Source organism: Jaculus jaculus, chromosome 8, assembly GCF_020740685.1.
Source record: "Jaculus jaculus isolate mJacJac1 chromosome 8, mJacJac1.mat.Y.cur, whole genome shotgun sequence".
Taxonomy (NCBI): Eukaryota; Metazoa; Chordata; class Mammalia; order Rodentia; family Dipodidae; genus Jaculus; species Jaculus jaculus.
In genome coordinates this window covers 112,651,949-112,674,402 of record NC_059109.1, presented here as the reverse complement: position 1 = coordinate 112,674,402, position 22,454 = coordinate 112,651,949, and the positions used below count along the sequence as shown (strand labels likewise).

The window sequence follows — 22,454 nt, the reverse complement described above, 5'->3', positions numbered from 1 at the left end:
GAAAGGAAATAGGTTCAGGCCGAGCCATAGGGGGCTGGAGGCATGTTAAACACATTTATTAAACACTTCGGAAGCCATGGACATTGTGCCCAGCCCTTTGCACATTTCAACATTCCGGCTCCCCAGGACACTAAGGAGGTAGTGTTTATCATACTCCCCACTTGCAGAGACCACATACAAGGGCGTGGCAACTCGGATTTGAAGCCAGGTGTGGCTGGTGGCTTCTCTAGAATCCGGATGCTGAATGCCTCCAACATGCCCACCTCACACAGCTGTCTGGGGACACCGGCAGGAAACCATTCGGGGGGAAAAGGTCCACCAGACAAAGGCTCCGGCTATATCCAGCCTTTTGAAGAGCAGCTTGATTTGAGGCCACGCCGGGTGGCCTGTGCGAGTGGGCGGGACCACCCTTGTCTTCCTTGGAGGAAGTTCGAGTCCCGGCCTCACCAGCCAGTCCCGGGACGGTTCGTGCTCCGGCCACCCCTGGTGGTCCTTGGTCAGCTCCGGGGATGCAAATCCCATCGCAGGACGGTGCAGGCTTTCCCAGCAGGATGCAGGGCGCGTGAGGTCAGTCACTGGACTGGACTGACACGTACCACTCCGGGAGGACCCGGGCCAATGGCCTGCGCCCCGCCCCGCCCTTCGAGGTGCTCGTGGGTCACTCGGACGCCTGGATGTACACGGGCACGGCGAGCATGGCGCATGCGCCCTCGGCCCCCGCCTGCAATTCGGCCAGTGCCAGGTTGGAGCCGAGCCCCTCGGCGTGCCCGGGCACCACGAGCTCCGAGTCCCCGCCGCCCACGGCACCGCCCACCACGATGGACAGCACGGCGTCCTGCTCGGCGAAGGGCGGCTTGCCCGGGGCGGCCTCGGGAGCGGGCTCGGCCCCAGCAGCCTTCAGGTCCTCCAGGCCCAGCGGGTCGGGCAAGGGGGTCAGCGCTTTGTGCCCGCCGCCGCCGCGCGGGGCCGCCCTCCTCCGCGGGGGCCGCAGGGCTTGCAGATCCTTGTCCTTGGAGGGGCCGAGGCGGCAGCGGTGATCCTTGAGGTATTTGTGGCGGGAGAAGCCCTTGGCGCAGCCCGCGCAGCGGAACTTGTAGTTGCCCGTGTGCGCGCGCTGGTGCTCGGCGAGGTGGGCGCGGCGGCTGAAGGACTTGCTGCACAGCGCGCACTTGTGGAGCTTCATGCCTGCGGACGGACGGACGGACGGACAGACGGACGCGAGGGAGCGAGCAGTGCCCAGCCGCTCTCCCCGCCACCCCATCTCCTCCCAGCCACTCCCACTCTAAGGCTCCGGGGCTGGGCCTTTGCAATCTACTGTTTCCTTTCCGTGCAACCGCAGGCTCAGTCCCTGGACCTTGAACTTTGCAGGTGACCATCACTTTTCACCTGGATGACCAGAGACAGCCACCTCCTCTGGGCTGCCCACCTTACCTGTGCTCCCCAGACCACTGCCCACAGGGAGCAAAGGCGCATGAAGCTCGTTGCTCTAATCTCCCATTGACCACCTGTCAGTCCCCTGGAGACCCGCCTTGCCTGCACTGACCTCCACCTCCACCTCCCTGAGGACCGGGCCAGCTCTGCTGCCTCTTTTCAGACAGGCTTCCCCTGACGCCCCCGCAAGGTCCCCAACACAGCCCTGGCTTCTAGCAGAAGCCAGCTTGACTGGAGAAGGCAAAGGCCTCGTACATGTGTCCTCTCTCCCCCTGCCAGGTCTATCCCGGGCACTCAGCCTGACCCTTTGGCAGAGCTCCTTACCGGAGTGGGAGAGGATGTGGGCTTTCAGCTTGTCTGGTCGGTTGAACTCCTTACTGCAGCCTGTGTGCGTCCTGGAACGGGAAGCCACCACCAGTCAGGAAAGCTCAGCACCTCAGAACATTCTCCCTGGTTCCACCGGCCCTGGGCATCCTAAGGACTGGGCAGGGGAGGGAGACACCCAGAGCCTCCCAGATGCGAGGAAAGGGCTTCTGGCTGTCAGGCCGGTGGTCTTTCTGCCCAGCCCTTCTTGTTGGCCCGGCTGGGAAAGTCTGAGCCCCCAGCCCCACCCACGCAGTGACCCCTACTCACGAGAAGGGGCATTTGTACTTCTTGAAAGGCTGGTGGATCAGCATGTGTCTCTTCAGCTTGTCCTTGCGGTTGAACGCTGACTCACACACTGAGCATTTGTAGGGCTTCTCACCTGCAGGCCACAGGAGGCGACAATGTGAGAGTCCCACCAGGAGCAGCCTGAATTTAGGGTCCAGCTCCTTCCTTCCCAAGGTGTGGTAGTTTGAATGGATGCCCCTCCCCCCCCCCCAACGGGCCATCAATTCAGGAGCTTTATTCAAGCTTGAACTTGGTGTCAAGGTGGGCGGATTCTAGGGTCCGTCTAGAGGTAGGCAGTGCCCAAGTTCTACCGTTCTGTGTTCCTGGCGTGCTGGTGGTGGTTTTTCTCCCTCTACATGGACCTGTGAAATGGGACCAGATCCTTCCACCATTATGAACTTCTCCTGTATCTGTAAGCTTCACTAAATCCCTTCCTCCCATAAACTGCTCCCAAGCTTCAGCCCAGAAACCTGAGGCTGACTGGGGAAGTGACTTTTCTCATCATCCCCCCCCCCCGCCCCCCGTTTTCACAGGGAAAAGAGGGAGGTTTTCTGTCTGTTGAGGCAGGGTCTCTCCACACAGCTCAAGCTGGACTGCAACGCGCGTCTTCCTGCCTCAGCCTCTGCAGCGCTGGGATTGCAGGCGTGCACACGGCACCCAGCCTGGCTGGGGATGGCACTCGGTCCTGCCACACGCTCGGAAAGCGCTCTCCCAACGCACTACACCCGGTCCCAGCTTGTTTGTTTGTTTTGTTTTTCAAGGTAGTGTCTTGCTGTAGTCCAGGCTGACCTGAAATTTGTTTTGTAGTCTCAGGTTGGCCGCCTTGCCCAACCTAGTCTCAGCTTATTTATTTATTTCTAATTATTATTATTATTAATTTATTTGAGAGACGCAGAAAGAGGCAGAGAGAGAAGAGGGAGAGAATGGGCGCACCAGGGCCTCCAGCCACTGCAAACGAACTCTAGTTGCATGCGACCCCTTGTGCATCTGGCTTATGTGGGTCCTGGGGAATCAAACCTGGGTCCTTTGGCTTTGCAGGCAAAGCCATAACTACTAAGCCATCTCTCCAGCCTCCTTATTATTATTATTTTTGAGATAGGATCTCACTTTAGCTCAGGATGATCTGGAATTTACTATGTAGTCTCAGGATGGCCTTGAACTCACAGTGATCCTCCTACCTCTGCCTCCCCCTCCCCAGTGCTGGGATTAAAGGCATGAGCTGTCACTCCTGGCTTCAGTTTATTTTTGAAGAGACAAGGCACTACTGTCTTGCCAGAGCTCATCCTTCTTTTCTCTGTTTAAACCTAAAGTTCATGCCAGTACCCCAAAGATGGATTACTGGACCCCTTTATCTGCTCCTCTTTTTCTTTTTTTTTTTTCCAGGTAGGATCTCACTCTAGCTCAAGCTGACCTGGAATTCACTACGTAGTCTCAGGGTAGCCTCGAACTCACAATGATCCTCATACCTCTGCTTCCGGAGTGCTGGGATTAAAGGCGTGCGCCAACATGCCCGGCCATCTGCTCCTCTTTGCAGTTTGACCACAGTGAATAAATATTGTATTGCTTTTCACTATGGTTTATCACTTTCTAAATTAGGGGCAGGTGACCTGTTGGGCATGCCAGAGGCCAGTCTTTGACCCTAAAATTCCAGTTACAAGAGGAGACTGAGGGATGAGACAGGCGGCTGGTACAGTGAACGGGAAGGGGGTGAGGGTGGACTAGGCCCAACCTTTGCAATGGACTGGACTCACACACGTGAGAGAAAGAGAAGACTTGACCATGAGTGAAAGGACTATCAGAGTGGATGCCAAAACAGTATTATAGCAATGAGGCCCACTCCGGAGCAGGGAGCCACACCTTTCTTTTAGTCATGCAACAAACCAGGAGGTAAGAACTATCACTTCCCACCCCTTGCAAATGAGGACAAAAGTCAGGGGTGAGCTGACTTGTTCATGGACTACTTCAGTGGACAGTGATACTACCCCCGCCCCCAGGTCTCTCCCTGGGAAGAGCTCTCACCTGATGGAGACAGGGGTCATTTGAGGAACCCATAGCACATAAAGGGAGGTGTCTACTAAACTCCTATGGGGTCAGCCTGCCATTCAGAAAGGAATGGTCACCAGCTGAGATGATTCCTTGTTTTTTCATTGGAATGAAAAAAGTAGTTCTCAAAAATGCCAAGTCATGGGCTGGAGACATGGCTTAGTGGGTAAGGCCTGCAAAGCCAAAAAACACAGGTTTGATTCCCCAGGACTCATGTAAGCCAGATGCACAAGGGGCACACACATCCTGAGTTTATTTGTAGCACATGGAGGCCCTGGCATGCCCATTCTCTCCCTCTCTCTCTTTCCCTCCTCACCTATTTCTCTCTCTCTCAAATAAAGAAAAAAAAACAACAAAACAAACAAACAAACAAAAAACAACAAAAAAAAAGATTTTAGTGGGGTGTGGTGGTACACACCTGTAATTCAAGTATAGCCTCAGCTATGAGATACTATCTCAAAAAATTTATATATATGTGTGTGTGTGTGTGTATGTGTGTGAGTGTGTGTGTGTATATATAGAGAGAGACAGACAGAGAGAAAGAGGCAGATATATATATAGAGAAAATGGGCATGTCAGGGCCTCTAGCTGCTGCAAACACACTCTAGACACATGTGCCCCATTGTGCTTCAGGCTTATGTGGGTCCTGGGGAATCAAACCTAGGTACTTTGGCTTTGCAGGCAAGTGCCTTAACCACTAAGCCATCTCCCCAGCCCTCAATTTTTTTTAAATTTTAAAAAAATTTTTATTTATTTATTTATTTGAGACTGACAGACACAGAGAGAAAGACAGATAGAGGGAGAGAGAGAATGGGTGTGCCAGGGCTTCCAGCCTCTGCAAACGAACTCCAGACACGTGCGCCCCCTTGTGCATCTGGCTAACGTGGGACCTGGGGAACCAAGCCTCGAACCGGGGTCCTTAGGTTTCACAGGCAAGCACTTAACCGCTAAGCCATCTTTCCAGCCCTCCAGCCCTCAATTTTTTAAAAAAATATTTTATTTATTTGAGAGAGAGAAAGGCAGATATAGAGAATGAATGGGCATGCTAGGGTTTCTAGCCACTGCAAACAAACTCCAAATGCATGTGCCCTCTTGTGCATCTAGCTTTACGTGGGTACTGGGAATCCAGCCCTCTTTATTTATTTATTTTTTTCATATTAAAAGAAAATGGGGGGGGGGCTGGAGGAATGGCTTTCCAGTTAAGGCGCTTGCTGCAAAGCCAAAGGACCCTAGTTCAATTCCCCGGGACACACGTTAGCCGGATGCACAAGGGGGCGCACGCGTCTGGAGTTCATTTGCAGTGGCTGGAAGCCCTGGTGCGCCCATTCTCTCTCTCTCCCTCCCTCCTTCTTTTTCTGTCAAATAAATAAATAAAATGTTAAAAAGAAAAGAAAAAAGAGGAGCACAGACACAGGTTCTTTGAGAGACTAGCACGGTGCCGTACTGCTATTTCTGCAAAGGGACGGCTATGAGACTGGGCGACCCCGCTTCTACCACGACCCGCTATGGCTGCGCAAGGAGTTCATGCAAGTCCGAAGGTGACCACTCTCGACACCGACAGTTGCCTTTCCTTCCTGGTAGAGGCCACCTACGTTGCTCCCCAGGGAGGGGCAGCCTTAGCCCTAGAAAATAGCCGGACTTTCTAGAACAGGCTAAAGCCAGCTGTGCTCAGCATTTTAGAGGAAGACCCACAAGGTGTGATAAGTCATGCCTATTACCCCAGCACTTGGAAAGCTGGGGCAGGAGGATCGCCACAAGCTCAAGGCCAACCTGGGCTACAGAGTGAGATGCAATCTCAGAAAAAGAAGGAAGACCCTTTCTCTTGCAAATTAAAGTTTTCCCCACCATCTTCAGTACAGAATGCAATCCTTGCCTCCTGCCTCACTCTGCCCCCTTCCCTGTCTGCTCTGCATCGCTCCTCTCCTCTGCCTCCCCCTCCATCCTGTGGACTGTGGGGCCCTGGAGCTCTCACCCTTTGGGTGACCTAGTGTGCCAACCTCCCGGCCCCCACCTACTGGTACTACACTCAAGTGACTAAAGGATGCTAGCAGTAATAGGTGTGTGCTCCTACCTGATGGCAGCTTAGACACTGAGACTTTATACCCAGTGTACTTTTTTACATTTATAAATAGGAAATAAATTTGCTTTTCATTAAAAGAAAAAAGAAAAAAAAATGGGACCGGGTGTGGTGGCATATGCCTTTAATCCCAGCACTTGGGAGGCAGAGGTAGGAGGATTGCCATAAATACAAGGCTACCCTGAGACTACACGGTGAAGTCCAGGTCAGCCTGGGCTAGAGTGAGACCCTACCTCAAAAAATATATATATATATATATATATATATATGTATATATGTATACACACACACATATACATACATGAAAAGAAAATGTCAATATATATCAACTGGGTGATCAAGTGAAGGGGATGAGAATTTTTCAGGAAGACCTTCATTATACACCCATGAGCCCAGAGCAGCCCAGCAGGGCTGACTCCCATGAGACGGAGTTGAGACCCCCTACCAGCCTCTGGGGCGCCTCTGCTCAAACGGTGATAGGAACCCCTTGTTCCTAAGTGAAGACAGGCAGGTAGGTGGGGCACCAGGCGGGAGCTAGGAAGAGGAGGAATGGGGATGGAGAAGGGGAGAGGAGCCAATGGCAATGGGAAGAGGGACAGAGTCGGGCAAGAGAGGGAGGACAGGGCAGGAGTGGGACAGGAGAGGGGAGTGGGCAGGGCAGGGAGCTCACCTGAGTGGATGTGGGCGTGCAGCTTCAGGTAGTGCTCCCTCCGAAAGAATTTCTTGCAGACCTGGCACTTGAACCGGCCCCCACTTCCATGGGTTGGCAAGTGGCGCCGTAGGTAGCGGTCACAAGGAAACACCTGGAGGAGAGGCGAGCTGCTGCAGGTGAGGGTCCAGAGCAACAGACCCCCCCCCCCCGCCTTGCAGCCTCCCAGTGGCATGCAGGAGCCTGCCAACGCACGCTGGCGCTGTGCTTCTGCCCAGGCGTTCTCTCTCTTTATTTTTTTTAATTTTTGTTTAATTTTATTTATTTACTTGCGAGTGACAGACAGAGAGAGAAAGAGGCAGATAGCGAGAGAGAATGGGGGCACCAGGGCTTCCAGCCACTGCAAACGAACTCCAGACGCGTGCGCCCCCTTGTGCATCTGGCTAACGTGAGTCCTGGGGAATCGAGCCTTGAACCAGGGTCCTTAGGCTTCATAGGCAAGCGCTTAACCACTAAGCCATCTCTGCAGCCCCAGGCGTTCTCTTAGTCTCTTAAACTCCTACTCATCCGTCAAGACCCAGGTGGTCAGGGCTTGTGTGACATCTTCTCTGACTTTCTGGAGCCACGCTACAAAACACAGATGCTCACTATGCAAGATCACCCAAAACCAACAGTGACACCTCTGTTATGGGGGAAACCGCTCTCTAATTAGACCGGAAGCCTACTCCACAGGAGGGAATACAGGCCTGACACTGAGAACCTATGAGGGGGGAAGTCATGAGTCCTAGGGGTGTAACATCTGCTGCTGTCTGACTAAATGTATATATATACTATGCTCACCACACTGGCCAGTAAGTGCTTCTCTTAATGTTCATACCCACATATTAACACTACTCTCACTTTTGATTAGAGAAGCTTCTCTTTTCAGATGGCAGTGACCTTGGGATGACTCAAAAGGCACCATGGTGCTGAGAAGAAGTGACAGAGGAGTGCTCAGCATTTAAATATCTCTATCACACCTTCCAAGGCTCAGGGTCCATTGTGGAAGAGGTGGTGGAAAGAAATTAAGAGCCAAAGGAAGGGTAGGACTCCTTACAACGTGCTCCTCAAGACACAAAATGGCCTGGACATCCATGATCTCACAGTGCCTGACACTACCTACACAAGACCATTATAATAGGAAGAAAAGATGATGACATCAAAATAAAAGAAAAACTAATTGAGAAGGGGAGGGAATATGATGGAGAGTGGAGTTGTGAAGGGGAAAGTAGGAGAGGAAAGGAAATTATCATGGTTTATATTGTTCATAATTATGGAAGTTGTCAACAAAAAAAAGATGGCGCCGGGTGTGGTGGTGCACGCCTTTAATCCTAGCACTTGGCAGAGGTAGGAGGATCACCGTGAGTTCAAGGCCACCCTGAGACTACATAATGCATTGCAGGTCAGTCTGAGCTACAGTGAGACCCTACCTCGAAAAACCAGTAAAAACATAAAAAAGATCGCTGGGTATGGTGGCACACGACTTTAATCCCAGCACTCAGGAGGCAGAGAAAGGAGGATCACTGTGAGTTGGAAGCCACCCTGAGACAGCATAGTGAATTATAGGTCAGCCTGGGCTAGAGTGAGACCCTACCTCAAAAAACAAAACAAAACAAAACAAAAATAATAATAATAAAAAGATCACCCAAAACTTTAGGTCAGCTTTGTTTTTGTTGTTTGTTTTGGATTTTTTTTTTTCAAGGTAGGGTCTTGGTCTAGCGCAGGCTGACCTGAAATTCACTATGTAGTCTTAGGCTGGCCTTGAACTCACAACGATCTTCGTACCTCTGCCTCTCAAGTGCTAAGAGATATGCGCCACCATACTCAGCTTTTTTTGTTGGGGGTGGTGGTGGTGAGGGTTGAGGTAGGGTCTCACTCTAGCTCAGGATGACCTGGAATTCACTATGTAGTCTTAAAGTAGCTTCCAGAGTGCTGGGATTAAATGCATGTGTCACCACGTCCAGCTTAGATCAGCTTTTCAAAAAAAATTATTTATTTGAGAGAGACAGAGAAATGGGCATATAGAGATAAAGAGAACATGGGCATACCAGGGCCTCCAGCCACTGCAAACAAACCCCAGATGCATGCATGACCTTGTGCATCTGGCTTATATGCGTGGGTCCTGAGAAATCGAACTGGGGTTCTTAGACTTTTTAGGCAAGCACCTTAGCCACTAAGCCACCTCCCCAGCCCCTGGGTCAGCTTTTAGCTCACTGAATCACAGCACTCTGCTTACATGCAACTCCCGAGAGGAATACGGGGTGGGAATGGGGGGCTGTCACTTTCTTCTACTAGGTCTGGTCCGGTGACTGACAAGTAAATGAACAGATGAAAAAGTGGACAGAGGCTGGAGAGATGACTCGGCAGTTAAGATACTTGCTTGCCGGCCTGGGTTCAATTCCCCAGGACCCATGTAAAGCCAGATGGACAAGGCAGAGCATGCATCTGGAGTTGTTTGCAGTGGCAAGAAGTCCTGATGTGCCCATTCTCTCTGTCCCTCACTCATTCTCTCTGCAAATATTTTTTTGTCTTGTTTTTTTTTTTTTTTTTTTTTTTTTGAGGTAGGGTCTTACTCTAGCTCAGGTTGACCTGGAGTTCACTATGTAGTCGCAGGGTGGCCTCAAACTCATGGCGATCCTCCTATCTCTAAAGGTGTGCGCCACCATGCCTGCCATGGACAGATAACTATAGAAATGAATGGGAATGTAATAAAAAGCCAAAAACACAGGAGCCCAACTTTCTTTCTAAATCCAACCGAGGCTTGAGAAGGACACTCATTTGTCCATTCATTCACTCATTTTCTCAAGCACCTGGTACACAGATATAGTTAAGGACACAAACCCAAATTTCCTCCCTGCTTCTTAGTCCCATCACTTCCTACTGGGCGACCTTTCTGTCCTGGTTCCTACCTGTAAAGTGGGAATAACAACAGGACATCTGCCCTGTCTGGTCAAGTGAGCCAATTCAGGCAAAATGCATGTGGGAACAGACTTCCTGCTCAACTCATGATGCCTTCAAACTCCAAAGACCCGAATTAGGCTATATAACTAGAAACAACTAGAATGAGGCCAAAGTAAAAGCAGAGCTGTCCTGGAAAATCTGTCATGTAAGGTGGTTAAGAAAGAAGCAGAAAGAAAACACACCAGGGGCCACCATTAGCAAAACCCAGACTGCAGGAAACCATAGGACCGATGGCCCAGTTTCTTCAGCAAATTAACCAAAGGAAAGAAAACAGAAGCAGAGAAAGAGAGAGAGAGAATAGTGTGAGCAGTGGGGGGAAGCGCCTAAGGATTAACAGAGCTTCTTAGCTTCTGTTATATTAATTGATCACAACTGTGGACCCAACTCAAATAAACCTGACAAAAACGATGGGACCTGAGACGGTAGAAAATAGAACACTTCCTGAATATTAAATGACAGCAGGGATGGACCATAAGGAGGGCTTCTCAAGTGACTTCAAAGAAGAATCGATGACAACTGGGATAAGACACACGGAGAAGGCCGGACACTGCCGCTCAGAGCCCTGAGCTGTGCAGAGGTGGAGGGGGACGAGAAAGGTGAGGGCTCACCTGCGACCTCATCAACCTCCTTCACCCACAGAGGGTGGGGCACCCACCTTCTGGCAGTGCGGGCAAGGGAAGCTGTGCGTGGCAGTCTGTACATGGTGCTCCAAGGCCTCGGGGGTGGAGTATTTGTTGACACACTTGACACACCTACGTGGGAAGGAATCAGAGAAATGAGAAGTGAGACCCAGGAGGCCTGGACACCATCCTCCACTTTCTCAGGGTCAACAAAAAGTCTACGTTTAGGGGCCGGAGAGATGGCTCAGTGGTTTAAGGAGCTTGCCGGCAAAGACTTAACAATCCAAGTTCAATTCCCCAGTACTCATGTAAAGCCAGATGCATAAAGTGGCACGTGCATCTGGAGTTCGTTTGCAGTGGCTGAAGGCCCTGGTGCACTCATTCTCTCTATATATATATCTGCCTTTCTCTCTCAAAATAAGTAAGTAAATAAACAAAAGATTTGCTGGGCATGGTGGCGTACACCTTTAATTCCAGCACTTGGGAGGCAGAGGTAGGAGGATCACCATGAGTTCGAGGCCACCCTGAGTCTACATAGTTAATTCCAGGTCAACGGGGGGCCAGAGTGAGACCCTACCTTGAAAAACAACAACAAAATCTATGTTTAATTTGCTGTCAAGTCTATCCACTCTTCTCATCTGACACTGCCTCTGTCCTGGTCTAAGCTGCTCAGATATGTGACTAAGCCTCTCTGACCTTCCTATGGAATTCTACCCTCCTGTGCTCCATCATCCCTGGGCAGCCACAGAGCCTTGACAAATGAGTCAATAGTCGCAGCATGCAGGAGGCTGAGGTCAGGAGTGTCACCATGAGTTTGAGGCCAGACTGCAACTAGTGAGTTCCAGGTCAGCTTGGACTACAGCGAGACTCTGCCTCCAAAATAAGAGTCAGGAACCCTTCAAATGTGCATGCCTAGAAACCCAGCAGTTGGTAAATACAGGCAGGGAGATCAGGAGTTCAAAGTGATCCTGGGCTACATAGCAAGTTTGAGGATAGCCTGGGCTACATGAGCTCTTGTCTTAAAAGTAAAAAAAAAAAAAAAAAGCTGGGCTGAAGAGATGATTCAGCAGTTAGAAGGCATTTACTTGCAAGGCCTGACAGCCTGGGTTCAATTCCCCAGTGCCCACATAAATCCAGACACACAAGGTGGATCAGGCATCTGGAGTTCATTTGCAGTGACAAGAGGCCCTGGCACACCCATTTTCTTTCTCAACTCTCTCTGTCTCTGCTTGAAAACATATAAATAAAAATTTCTTTTTTAAAAAAATATTTTATTTTGTTTATTTATATGAAAGAGAGAGAGAAAGAAGCAGAGAGTGAGGAATATAGAGAGAATGGGGGTCCGGGGACTCGAGCCACTGCAAACCAACTCCAGACACATGTGCTACCTTTTACATCTGGCTTATGTAAGTCCTGGGGAATCGAACCTGGGTCCTTTGGCTATACAGGCAAGTGCCTTAACCACTAAGCCATCTCTCCAGCCCCCAAAAATTTCTTTAAAATTTTTTTTATTTATTGGATAGAAAGAGAGAGAGCAAAGCAGATAGAGAGAGAGAGAGAAAAGACACACCAGGGCTTCTAGCCACTGCAAATGAACTCCAGACACATGTCCTGGCAGATCAAACCTGGTTCCTTGGGCCTTCCAGGCAAGCGCCTTAACTGGTAAGCTATCTCTCCAGACCATAAATAAAACTTTTTGGGGCCGGGCGTGGTGGTGGCACACGCCTTTAATCCCAGCACTCAGAGGCAGAGGTAGGAAGATCACTGTGAGTTCGAGGACATCCTGAGACTATATAGTGAATTCCAGGTCAGCCTAGGCTAGAGCAAGACCCCACCTCGAAAAACCAAAACAAACAAAAAAAAATTTTTTTTTTCAGTTTTTCCAGTTAGGGTCTCACTCTAGCCCAGGCTGACCTAGAATTCACTATGTAATCTTAGGGTGACCTTCAATTCACTGCTATACTCCTACCTTGGCCTCACAAGGGCTGGTAGCATATGGCTTCATGTGAGTACTAGAGACTTGAACTCAGGACATCAAGCTTTTCAAGCCAGTGCCTTTAACATCTGAGCATCTCTTCAGCCCCAAAAATCTTATTATTGTTCTCAGATATCTTTATTTATTTATATGCAAGAAGAAAATAGGCACGCCAAGGCCTCTGGCCACAGCAAGCAAACTCTAGATGCAGGTACCACTTGGTGCGTCTGGCTTATTTGGGTACTGGGGAATAGAACCCATGCTGTCAGACTTTGCAAGTTAATACCTTAACTGCTGACCCTCAAAATCTTAATTTTTTTGATATTTAATTAATGTATATATTTGAAAGACAGAGAATGGGCACTGCGTGCCACAGCCTCTAGCCACTGCAAATGGACTCCAGACACATGCACCACCCTGTATATCTGGCTTACATGGGTCATGGAAAATAAAACCTGAGTCCTTAGGCTTCACAGGCAAGTGCCTTAACTGCTAAGCCATCTCTCCAGCCCCCCAAAATCTTATTTTATTTATTTCCTTTTTCTTTATTTTTTAAAGACTTTAAAAAATATTTTATTTTTATTTATTTGAGAGAGAAGGAGGTAGAGAGAGAGAGAGAGAGAGAATGGGCACACCAGTGCCTCCAGATGCAATCACCACTTTGTGTACTTGGCTTACATGGGTCATGGGGAATTGAATCTGGGATTTTGCTTTACAGGCAAAAGCTTTAACCACTAAGCCATCTCTCTAGCCCTAAAGATTTTATTTTTATTTGTTTATTAGATACAAAGAGGGGGAGAGAAAGAGAGAGAGAGAATGGGCACGCCAGGGCCTCTAGCCACTGCAAACGAACTCCAGATGTATGTGCCACCATGTGCATTTGGCTTATGTGGGACCTGGAGAGTCGAACCTGGATCCTTAGGCTTCACAGGCATGTACCTTAATCACTAAGTAATCTCTCTAGCCCTTTTTCTTTATTTTTGAGAAAGAGAGAAAGAGAGCAAGCAAGAGACTTGGCATGCCACTGAAATCTAACTCCAGATGCTTGCGTCACCTAGTGGGCATGTGCAACCTTGCGCTTGCCTCACTTTTGTGCATCTGGCCTACGTGGGATCTGTAGAGTTGAACATAGGTCCTTAGGCTTTGCAGGCACATGCTTTAACAGTTAAGCCATCTCTTGAGCCCCAAAATCTCATTTTTAAAAGGAAAAAAATTCTAAGTGCGGTAGGACATGTCTGCAACCCTAGTACCACTTCAGAGGCAGAAGCAGGAGGATAGGTTCAAGGTTACCTGGTTTATACAAACAGTTGAAGGCCAGACACAATATAATAAGATCCTGTCTCAAACAAAAAGAAGGAAGAAGCCAGGCATGGGTGCACGCCTTTAACTCTAGCATTGGGGAGGCACAGGAAGGAGGATCACCATGAGTTCAAGGTCACCCTAAGACTACACAGTAAATTCCAGGTCAGCCTAGGCCAGAGTGAGACCCTACCTCGAAATCCCCCCGCCAAAAAATAGAAGGAAGAAGATAAAAAGGAAGAAGGAGGAGGAAAAAGAAAAGAAAAACAGTACAGATATAGTGGCATACATGAAGTTCACTCCACTGTTTGGGGAGGTCCTAGAAGGGAGGCAGTAGTTTAGTTATAACCTAAGTTTTATTGATCTTTACATATTTTAATGAAATTTTAATAAATATTCTTATTAAAATATTTTTATAACTTTTTAGCTTAGAAAAATAATCAAGCCAGACTTGGGTGTACTCTATTTTAATCCCAGCACTCAGAGTCAGAGGTAGGAGGATTGCTGTGAGTTTGCAGTCTGGGACTACAGAGAGGTCAGCCTACACTACAGTGTGACCCTACCTTGAAAGAAAGAAAAATAAAAAAAAAAACAAAAAACAAATCACCAAATCTTTTTTATTATTAATGAGAAAATATTAATTTCCTTTTTCTTCCTTCCTTCCTTTCTATTTTTATTATTATTATTATTTTGGCAAACCCAGCAGACTAGCCTTTTTCTTTATGCAAGAGACTGAGAGAGAGAGAGAGAGAGAGAAAGAGAAAAGAAAGAATTGGTACAGCAGGGCTTCCAGCCATTGCAATCAAACTCCAGATGCATGTACCCACTTGTTCACACGTGCAACCTTGTGCACTTATGTCACTGTGCATGTGGCTTACGTGGGACCCAGAGAGTCGAACATGAGTCCTTTGGCTTCACAGGCAAGTGCCTTAACCAGTAAGCCATCTCTAGCCCTCCTTTTTCTTTTCTTTTTTTTTTAAGGCAGGGTCTCCCTCTAACCTGGGCTGACCTGGAACTCACTTGGTGGCCCAGGTTGGTCTTACACTCACAGCAATCCTCCTCCCTCAGCCTGTTGTGTGTTGGGATTACAGGTGTGAGCCACCACCTTCAGCTGGTTTCCCTTTATGAGGATGTTGCTCTATTATGTCTCCAGGGCAAAAATGATCTAAGAGTTAGCATTATTTTCCCAACAGAAACACTCCGCCAGGATGGACCCCGGACTTCAGCCTGTTTTCCTTTGAGGAGTCTTTCTGGTCCTGGGCGGTCTAAATCCCAGGGATTCTTGCCCACTGGCCTGGCACCTGGGGGCACGTACTTGTAGACAGTGTTGTCCTTCTTGGGGCTGTGCTGCGGCAGGAGGCTGTGGGAGTACTGGTGCACGCCCAGGTCGTACAGTGAGGGGAAGTCCTTGCCACAGAGGTGGCAGCGGTAGCTCAGCTCCTCCTGGTGGCTTTTGATGTGCTCCAGAAATGTGTCCAGCTTGGGGAACATCTGGGCACAGCTTTTGACCACGCACTTGTACACCTGGAGGGGAGACAGGTGAGAGATGCCTCCATTGCCACTCTTACCCTGTGGCCCTGGCCAGGGACACTGCTGTGGACTATGTGACTGCTGTTTCTTGGATCCTAGTTTCTCACTCTGTCCCATAGTAGCCATCAAATCCAGGCCTCCCACATCCCAGATGAGCGCTCTACCATTAACTATAGATTTCCAACTCCCGTTTTACTTATTTATTCATTTTTGGCCTCACTCTAGCCCAGGCTGACCTGGAATTCACTCTGTAGTCTCAGGGTGGCCTTTGAACTCATGGTGATCCTCCTACTTCTGCCTCCCGAGTGCTGGGATTAAAGGCGTGCGCCACCACGCCTGACTCTTTTGCCCAGGCTGGTCCTGAAGGTTGTAGCCCAGAAAGACCTTGAACTTTCCAATCCTCCTGCATCAGCCTCCTGAGGAACTGGGATTACAAGCATGAGCCACCAAGACTGGCTCCTGGTTCCACAGACGTAACAAAGACATGACACTGTGGGGTTTTTTGTTTGTTTGCTTTGTTTTGTTTTTGTTTTTGTTTTTGAAGTAGGGTTTCACTCTAGCCCAGGCTATCCAGGAATTCACTATGTAGTCTCAGGGTGGCCTTGAACTCACAGTGATCCTCCTACCTCTGCCTCTGAAGTGCTGGGATTAAAGGCATGCGCCACCATGCCCAATCCAACACTGTGCCACCCTGAGACTACATAATGAATTCCAGAGCAGTCTGAACTAGAGCAAAACCCTACCTGAAAAAAAAAATATAGGGCTGGAGATATTGGTCAGTGGTTATGGCGCTTGCCTGCAAAGCGTAATGACCCAGTACCCATGTAAAGCCAGATATGCAAAGTGACACATGCATCTGGGGTTCACTTGCAGCAGCTGGAGGCGCTGGCATGCATCTGTCTCTCTTCTCTCTATCTCCCACTGCTTGCAAACAAATAAATAAAAATATCTGAGTACCAGGCATGGTGGTGTATGCCTTTAATTCCAGAATTTGGGAGGCAGAGCTAGGAGGATTGCTGCGAGTTCAAGGCCACCCTGAGACTACATAGTGAATTTCAGGACAGCCTGAGCTACAGTGAAACTCTACCTTGGAAAAAAAAAAAACTGAAAAAACCACAACACACACATGTAAAAGCATAAAAACGTATGTGCACCTACCTACATATACACTCTTACACCACACATACATATACATTCTCACACCACAATAAACATGCAAAACATGTGCACCTATGCACATATACCCTCTCACACCACATATATACATGCAAAATACACATGCACCTACATATATATACATTCTCACACCAACTCACAAGCAAAAAAAGAAGCATGGGCTGGGCATGGTGGTACATGCCTTTCATCCCAGCATTTGGGGGACAGAAGTAGGAGGATCACCGTGAGTTCAAGGCCACCCTGAGACTACATAGTGAATTCCAGGTCAGCCTGGGCTACAGCAAGACCCTATCTTGAAAAACAAAAAATAAAAGGAAAAGAAGGAAAGGAAGGGAAAGAAAAAAGGAAAACCTCTAGCAGACATCATTATCACAGACCATTCCCCCGGGTTCCTAATTTGGCAGGTCTGGACGCCTAAGTCACTGCTAACAAGGAATCATCAGACGATGCTAATGCTGGTCCAGGGATCTCAGGGATCTCACCTCAGCCTCTTCAGGGTCCTCTTGCTCTTTGGTTAGTTGTTTTTTTTTATAGGCTATACTCTTTTTTATATCTATATCTATATCTATCCATCTATACACACACATACATATATGTATATATATATACATACACACACACACATATATATGTATATAATTTTTAAAAATTTATTTGCAAGCAGAGAAAGAGAGGAATGAGACAGACACAGAGAGAATGGGTGCACCAGGGCCTCCAGCCACTGCAAACGAACTCCAGACACATGCACCCCCTTGTGCATCTGGCTTATGTGGGTACTGGAGAATGGAACCAGGATCCTTTGGCTTTGCAGGCAAATGCCTTAACCGCTAAGCCATTTCTCCAGTTCTTTTAAAAAATATTTTAAATTTTATTTATTTGTAAGCAGTGAGACAGAAAAGAAACATGGGCACACCAGGGCCTTTGGTCACTGCAAAAAAAAAGAAAAAAAAAAAACAACCAAAAAACCTCCAGAAACATAAGCCACTCTGTGTATCTGGCTTTATTTGAGCACTGGGGAATTGAACCTGGGCTTTTAGGCTTTTCTAGCAAGTGCCACTAAACCACTGAGCCATCTTCAGCCCCAGTTTTTATTTTACTTTATTTTTATTTTACAGTGATCCTCTTACCTTGGCCTCCCAAGCGCTGGGATTAAAGGCGTCGCCACCATGCCCAGTTTTCAACCCAAAATTTTAATTTAATTTAATTTTTATTTATTTATTTGACAGAAATAGGCAGGGACAGAGAGAGAGAGAAAGGGTGTGCCAGGGCCTCCAGCCACTGCAAATGAACTCTAGATGTGTGCACCCCCTTGTGCATCTGGCTTACGTGGGTCCTAGGGAATTGAACCGGGGCCCTTTGGCTTTGCAGCAGGCACCTTAACTGCTAAGCCATCTCTCCAGCCCCTCAGCCCCAGTTTTTAAAAATATTTTTATTTAGGCAGAAGAATTGGTTTAAGCGGTTAAGGCGCTTGCTTGAGAAGCCTAAGGTCCCAGGTTTAATTCCCCAGTCCCCATGTAAACCAGATGCACAAGGTAGCGCAAACAACTGTAGTTTGTTTGCAGTGGCTAGAGGCCTTGGTGCGCCCATTCTCTCCATCTGCTTCTCTCTCTCCAATAAATAAATAAAAATAGGGCTACAGAGATGGCTCAGCAGTTGAGGCACTTGCCTGCAAAGACAAATGACCCAGGTTCAATTCCCCAGTACCCACATAAAGCCAGATGCACAAAGTGGCACATGTGTCTGGAGTTCATTTGCAGTGGCTAAAAGTCCTAGTGTGTCCACTCATTCTCTCTCTCTTTATCTGCTTAGAAATAAATAAAATAAAGCATTTTAAAATATATTTTTATTTATTTATTTTTTTAATTTTTATTAACATTTTCCATGATTATAAAATATATATATATATGTATATATATATATTTATATATGTATATATATATATGTACATATATATATATATATATATATATATATATATATATATATATATATATATTTAAATTTAATTTTTTTATCTGAGACACCGGGGAGGAGGCATACAGAAAATGAGAGAGTATGGGTGCACCTCGGCCCCCAGCCACTGCAAACGAGCTCCAGACACATGTGGCACTCTGTGCATCTGGCTTTATGTGGGTACCAGGAATCAAATCCAGACTGTCAAGCTTTGCAAGCAAGCGCCTTAGCAGCTGAGCCACCTCTCCAAGCTATTTACTATTTATTGACTTAGGCCCTAGACTCTCAAGTTCAATGTTCACCTATGAAAAATAGACTCAAGGGCTGGAGAGATGGCTTAGCGGTTAAGCCCTTGCCTGTGAAACCTAAAGAACCCAGTTCGAGGCTCGGTTCCCCAGGACCCACATTAACCAGATGCACAAGGGGGCGCAAGCATCTGGAGTTCGTTTGCAGTGGCTGGAGGCCCTGGCGCACCCATTCTCTCTCTCTGCCTCTTTCTCTATCTGTCGCTTTCAAATAAATAAATAAATAAAACCAAAATATTAAAAAAAAATAGACTCAATGTAAATGATTTTATTTTTTTTTATGTGTGATGCTGGGGATGGAACCCAGACCTTGCGCATGCTAGGCAAGTGCTCTACCACTAAGCCATTCTCCCAATCCTGATGTAAGTGATTTTGGTCAGGCAGCAGGGATAATCCTAGAAGTCATGGGTGGGACATTAATTTAGAGATTTGCACGTAGCTTAGTCTGATGCTGGGGACAGGCATATGCAGGAAAGGTGTGTGTAGCTCACACTTCCTTTTGAACTGGTGGTCAGCTGTTTTGTTCCTTCATTCATGTGTCACGTGACATTCTGTTTCACTGCTTCAAGAAACATATTTTTAATATTTTGCAAACTATAATTTGGCAATGGTGCCCACACAATGTCCCACATTCTTGCAAACAAAGTTATCTGCCCAGGTTGGCAACAGGCCAAGTTGAAACTGTTGATCTGCTGCTGATAGCCATGCATCTAGTATCGGCCATGTGACCTCTTTCCTGGGAGCCGCTATGTAGGGCAACAGTCTCTGGCAACAGCAGCCCTTCCAAATAGAAGAAAGCTCCCTGGGAGGAATTCCTTAGATTTCTTTTTTCTTTTTCTTTCTTTCCTTTTCCTTTTTTCCTTTCTTTCCTACCTACCTTCCTTCTTTCCTTCCTTCCTTTTTCTTTTTTACACTTAGCCCAACTAGGTAAATGTGATAGATAGAAATATATCATCTATTTTACAACTTGAGGATAAATGTCACAAACTAAGGACAGAAGAGCAGAGAATAAAGCCTGCTCCATGGTGGCATGTCTGTCCCTTTGTACAAGTCCAGTAATGCCAAACTATGGACTTAATTTTTTGTTTTGTTTTGTTTTTTGAGGTAGGGTCTCACTCTAGCCCAGGGTGACCTGGAATTCACGATGTAGTCTCAGGGTGGCCTCGAACTCGCAGCAATCCTCCTACCTCTGCCTCCCAAGTGCTGGCATTAAAGGTGTGAGCCACCACACCTGGCTAGGACTAAAGTTTTAAAAGTATTTTATTTATTTATTTGAGAGAGGGAAAGAGGCAGCTAGAGAGAAAATGGGCATGCCAGGGCCTCTAGCCACTGCAAATGAACTCCAGATGCCTATGCCACCTTATACATCTGGCTTTATGTGGGTGCTGAGGAATCAAACCTGGGTCCTTTGGCTTTGCAGGCAAGCACCTTAACTACTAAGCCATCTCTCCAGGCCTAGACTTATTTTTGATGTGAGAGGAATAAATCCCTAACTATCAAGCAGTTTTCTGTTATTTGAAATACAGTAATAAAATTAAAAAAAGGGCTATAAAGATGGCTTAGCAGTTAAGGTGTTTGTTTGCAAAGCCAAAGGACCCTGGTACAATTCCCCAGGACCCATATAAGCCAGATGCACAAGAGTTCATTTGCCGTGGTTGGAGGCCCTGGTGCACCCATTCTCTCTATTTCTCAAATAAATACATAAAATATATTTTTTAAAAAGAAAGAAACATAGTAATACTTTTCTAAATGACAAAGAGTACTACCTGACCCAGGAGAGACCTAGAGGATGCTTCTGGGGAAGGCTTCCATTGCTCATGAAAAATTCTATGAATTGATGCTTATAAAGAGTGAACACTGGGCTGGAAAGATAGCTCAGTGGGTAAAGATGCTTGCTTACAAAGCCTGATGGCCCAGGTTCGATTCCCCAGTACCCATGTAAAGCCAGATGCACAAAGTGGCACATGCATTTGGAGTTCATCTGCAGTGGCAAGAGGCCCCATGCCTCTCTCTCTCTTCCTTCTTCCCTTTCATTGCAAATAACTTTTTTTTTTTAAGCAACTGAGCTGAGCGCAGCAGTGCACACCTTTAATCCCAGCACTAAGGAGGCTGAGGTAGGATGATCACTGTGAGTTCAAGGCCAGCCTGGGACTATAGGGTACATTCCAGGTTGGCCGGGGCTAGAATGAGACCCTACCTCAAAAAAAAAAAAAAACCAGAACTGGAGAGATGGCTTAGTGGTTAAGGCGCTTGCCTGCAAAGCCAAAGGATCCCGATTCAATTCTGCAGGACCCACGTAAGCCAGATGCACAAGGTGGCACATGCATCTGGAGTTCGTTTGCTGTGGCTGGAGGCCCTGTTGTGCCTTCTCTTTCTCTCTCACTCAAATAAATACATAAATAAAACATATTAAACAAACAAACAAACAAAGAATGATCACTATCCCAGGAGCACAAGTAAATCATGGCAGAAAAAAGCACAAGGTGCCAGATGCTGAGCTGAGGACCTGACATCTCACCTCCTGTCATGTCAGATGAGCGACTCTCCCACTGTCTCAGCCAGTTGAGCCAAAGGTTTCTGTGATTTGCCCCCTAACTTACTCCATCACCCTCTGCTACAAATCTATCCTCAGGTTAAAGAGCCATGGGAGAGGCCAGCCTGGCCAATCCTATCCCTTCCCAGGCAGCACCGGAAGCCCCAGGACCAGCCGGGCTCTCAACTAGGCAGGTCGGCCCTCTGCTCCCCTCACCCGCTCACCTGCTCATTCTTGTGCTGGGTCATGTGGGACTTGAGCTGGAAGTAGGTACTGAACTTGCTGGGGCAGAACTGGCACAGATAGGAGCTATCAATGAGGACCACCTGCTTGGGCTCCAGCTTGTCACCTTCGTCTTCACTTGCTGTGGGCAAGGCTTGGGGCTGGGGTACACTGGACAGGGTCTGGCCCAACCCTGGGGAGAGAAACAGGGCAAGGAGTCTCAGAGAAGAAGGCCGGGTGTGGTGGCGCACGCCTTTTGTCCCAGCACTCAGGAGGCAGAGGTAGGAGTTTGCAGTGAAGTTCGAGGCCACCCTGAGACTCCATAGTGAATTCCAGCTCAGCCTGGGCTAGAGTGAGACCCGACCTCGAAAAACCAAAACAAATAAAATAGAAAAAAGAGAGTCGGGCGTGGTGGTGCACACCTTTAATCCCAGCACTCAGGAAGCAGAGGTAGGAGGATCGCCGTGAGTTCGAGGCCACCCAAAGACTACAGAGTAGATTCTAGGTCGGCCTGGGCTAGAGTAAGACCATACCTCAAAAAACCAAAATAAATAAATAAATTTTTTAAAAATAGAAAAAAGAAGTCTCAAGAAGGGCTGCAGGAGAGCCAGGTCAGAAGCCATCCTGCCCTTGTGCATCTGGCTTACGTGGGTCCTGGAGAAGAGAATTGAGTCGGGATCCTTACAGGGCACCTACTGTAAACTGTGTCACCCTCTTTCTTCCACGTGCTGGGTGTTAGATGGCCACGTTCAAACCTGCACTCATACTTAGGGTATGTGTATGGGCATAGCCAGTGCGATATTAAAACACTGAAGTACATATTATATAAATATAAACAGAGAAAGATAGAAGAGAGATAGAGAAGGGGTGCACCAGGGCCTCCAGCCATTGCAAAAAAACTTCCAGATGCATGCACCGCTTTGTGCATCTGGCTTTACGTGGATACTGGAGAATCGAACCCAGGTTGTTCTGCTTTGCAGGCAAGTGCCT

At 47.7% G+C, this 22,454-nt stretch overlaps 1 protein-coding gene across 2 annotated transcripts in view; it reads right to left on the bottom strand.

Moving 5' to 3' along the window:
* Window positions 1–40: 40 nt before the first annotated feature.
* Znf341 (zinc finger protein 341) overlaps window positions 41–22,454 on the bottom strand; it is a 53,306-nt gene continuing 30,892 nt past the window's right edge. For both annotated transcript variants that reach the window (XM_045157617.1, XM_045157618.1), the window contains 7 exons: window positions 21,467–21,657; window positions 15,061–15,269; window positions 10,507–10,603; window positions 6,873–7,005; window positions 2,065–2,176; window positions 1,756–1,826; window positions 41–1,185 (listed from right to left, as the gene is read on the bottom strand). In XM_045157617.1, the coding sequence (XP_045013552.1) occupies window positions 659–1,185; window positions 1,756–1,826; window positions 2,065–2,176; window positions 6,873–7,005; window positions 10,507–10,603; window positions 15,061–15,269; window positions 21,467–21,657 (1,340 nt within the window). In that variant the 3' untranslated portion in view covers window positions 41–658. The remainder of the gene's footprint in view (window positions 1,186–1,755; window positions 1,827–2,064; window positions 2,177–6,872; window positions 7,006–10,506; window positions 10,604–15,060; window positions 15,270–21,466; window positions 21,658–22,454) is intronic.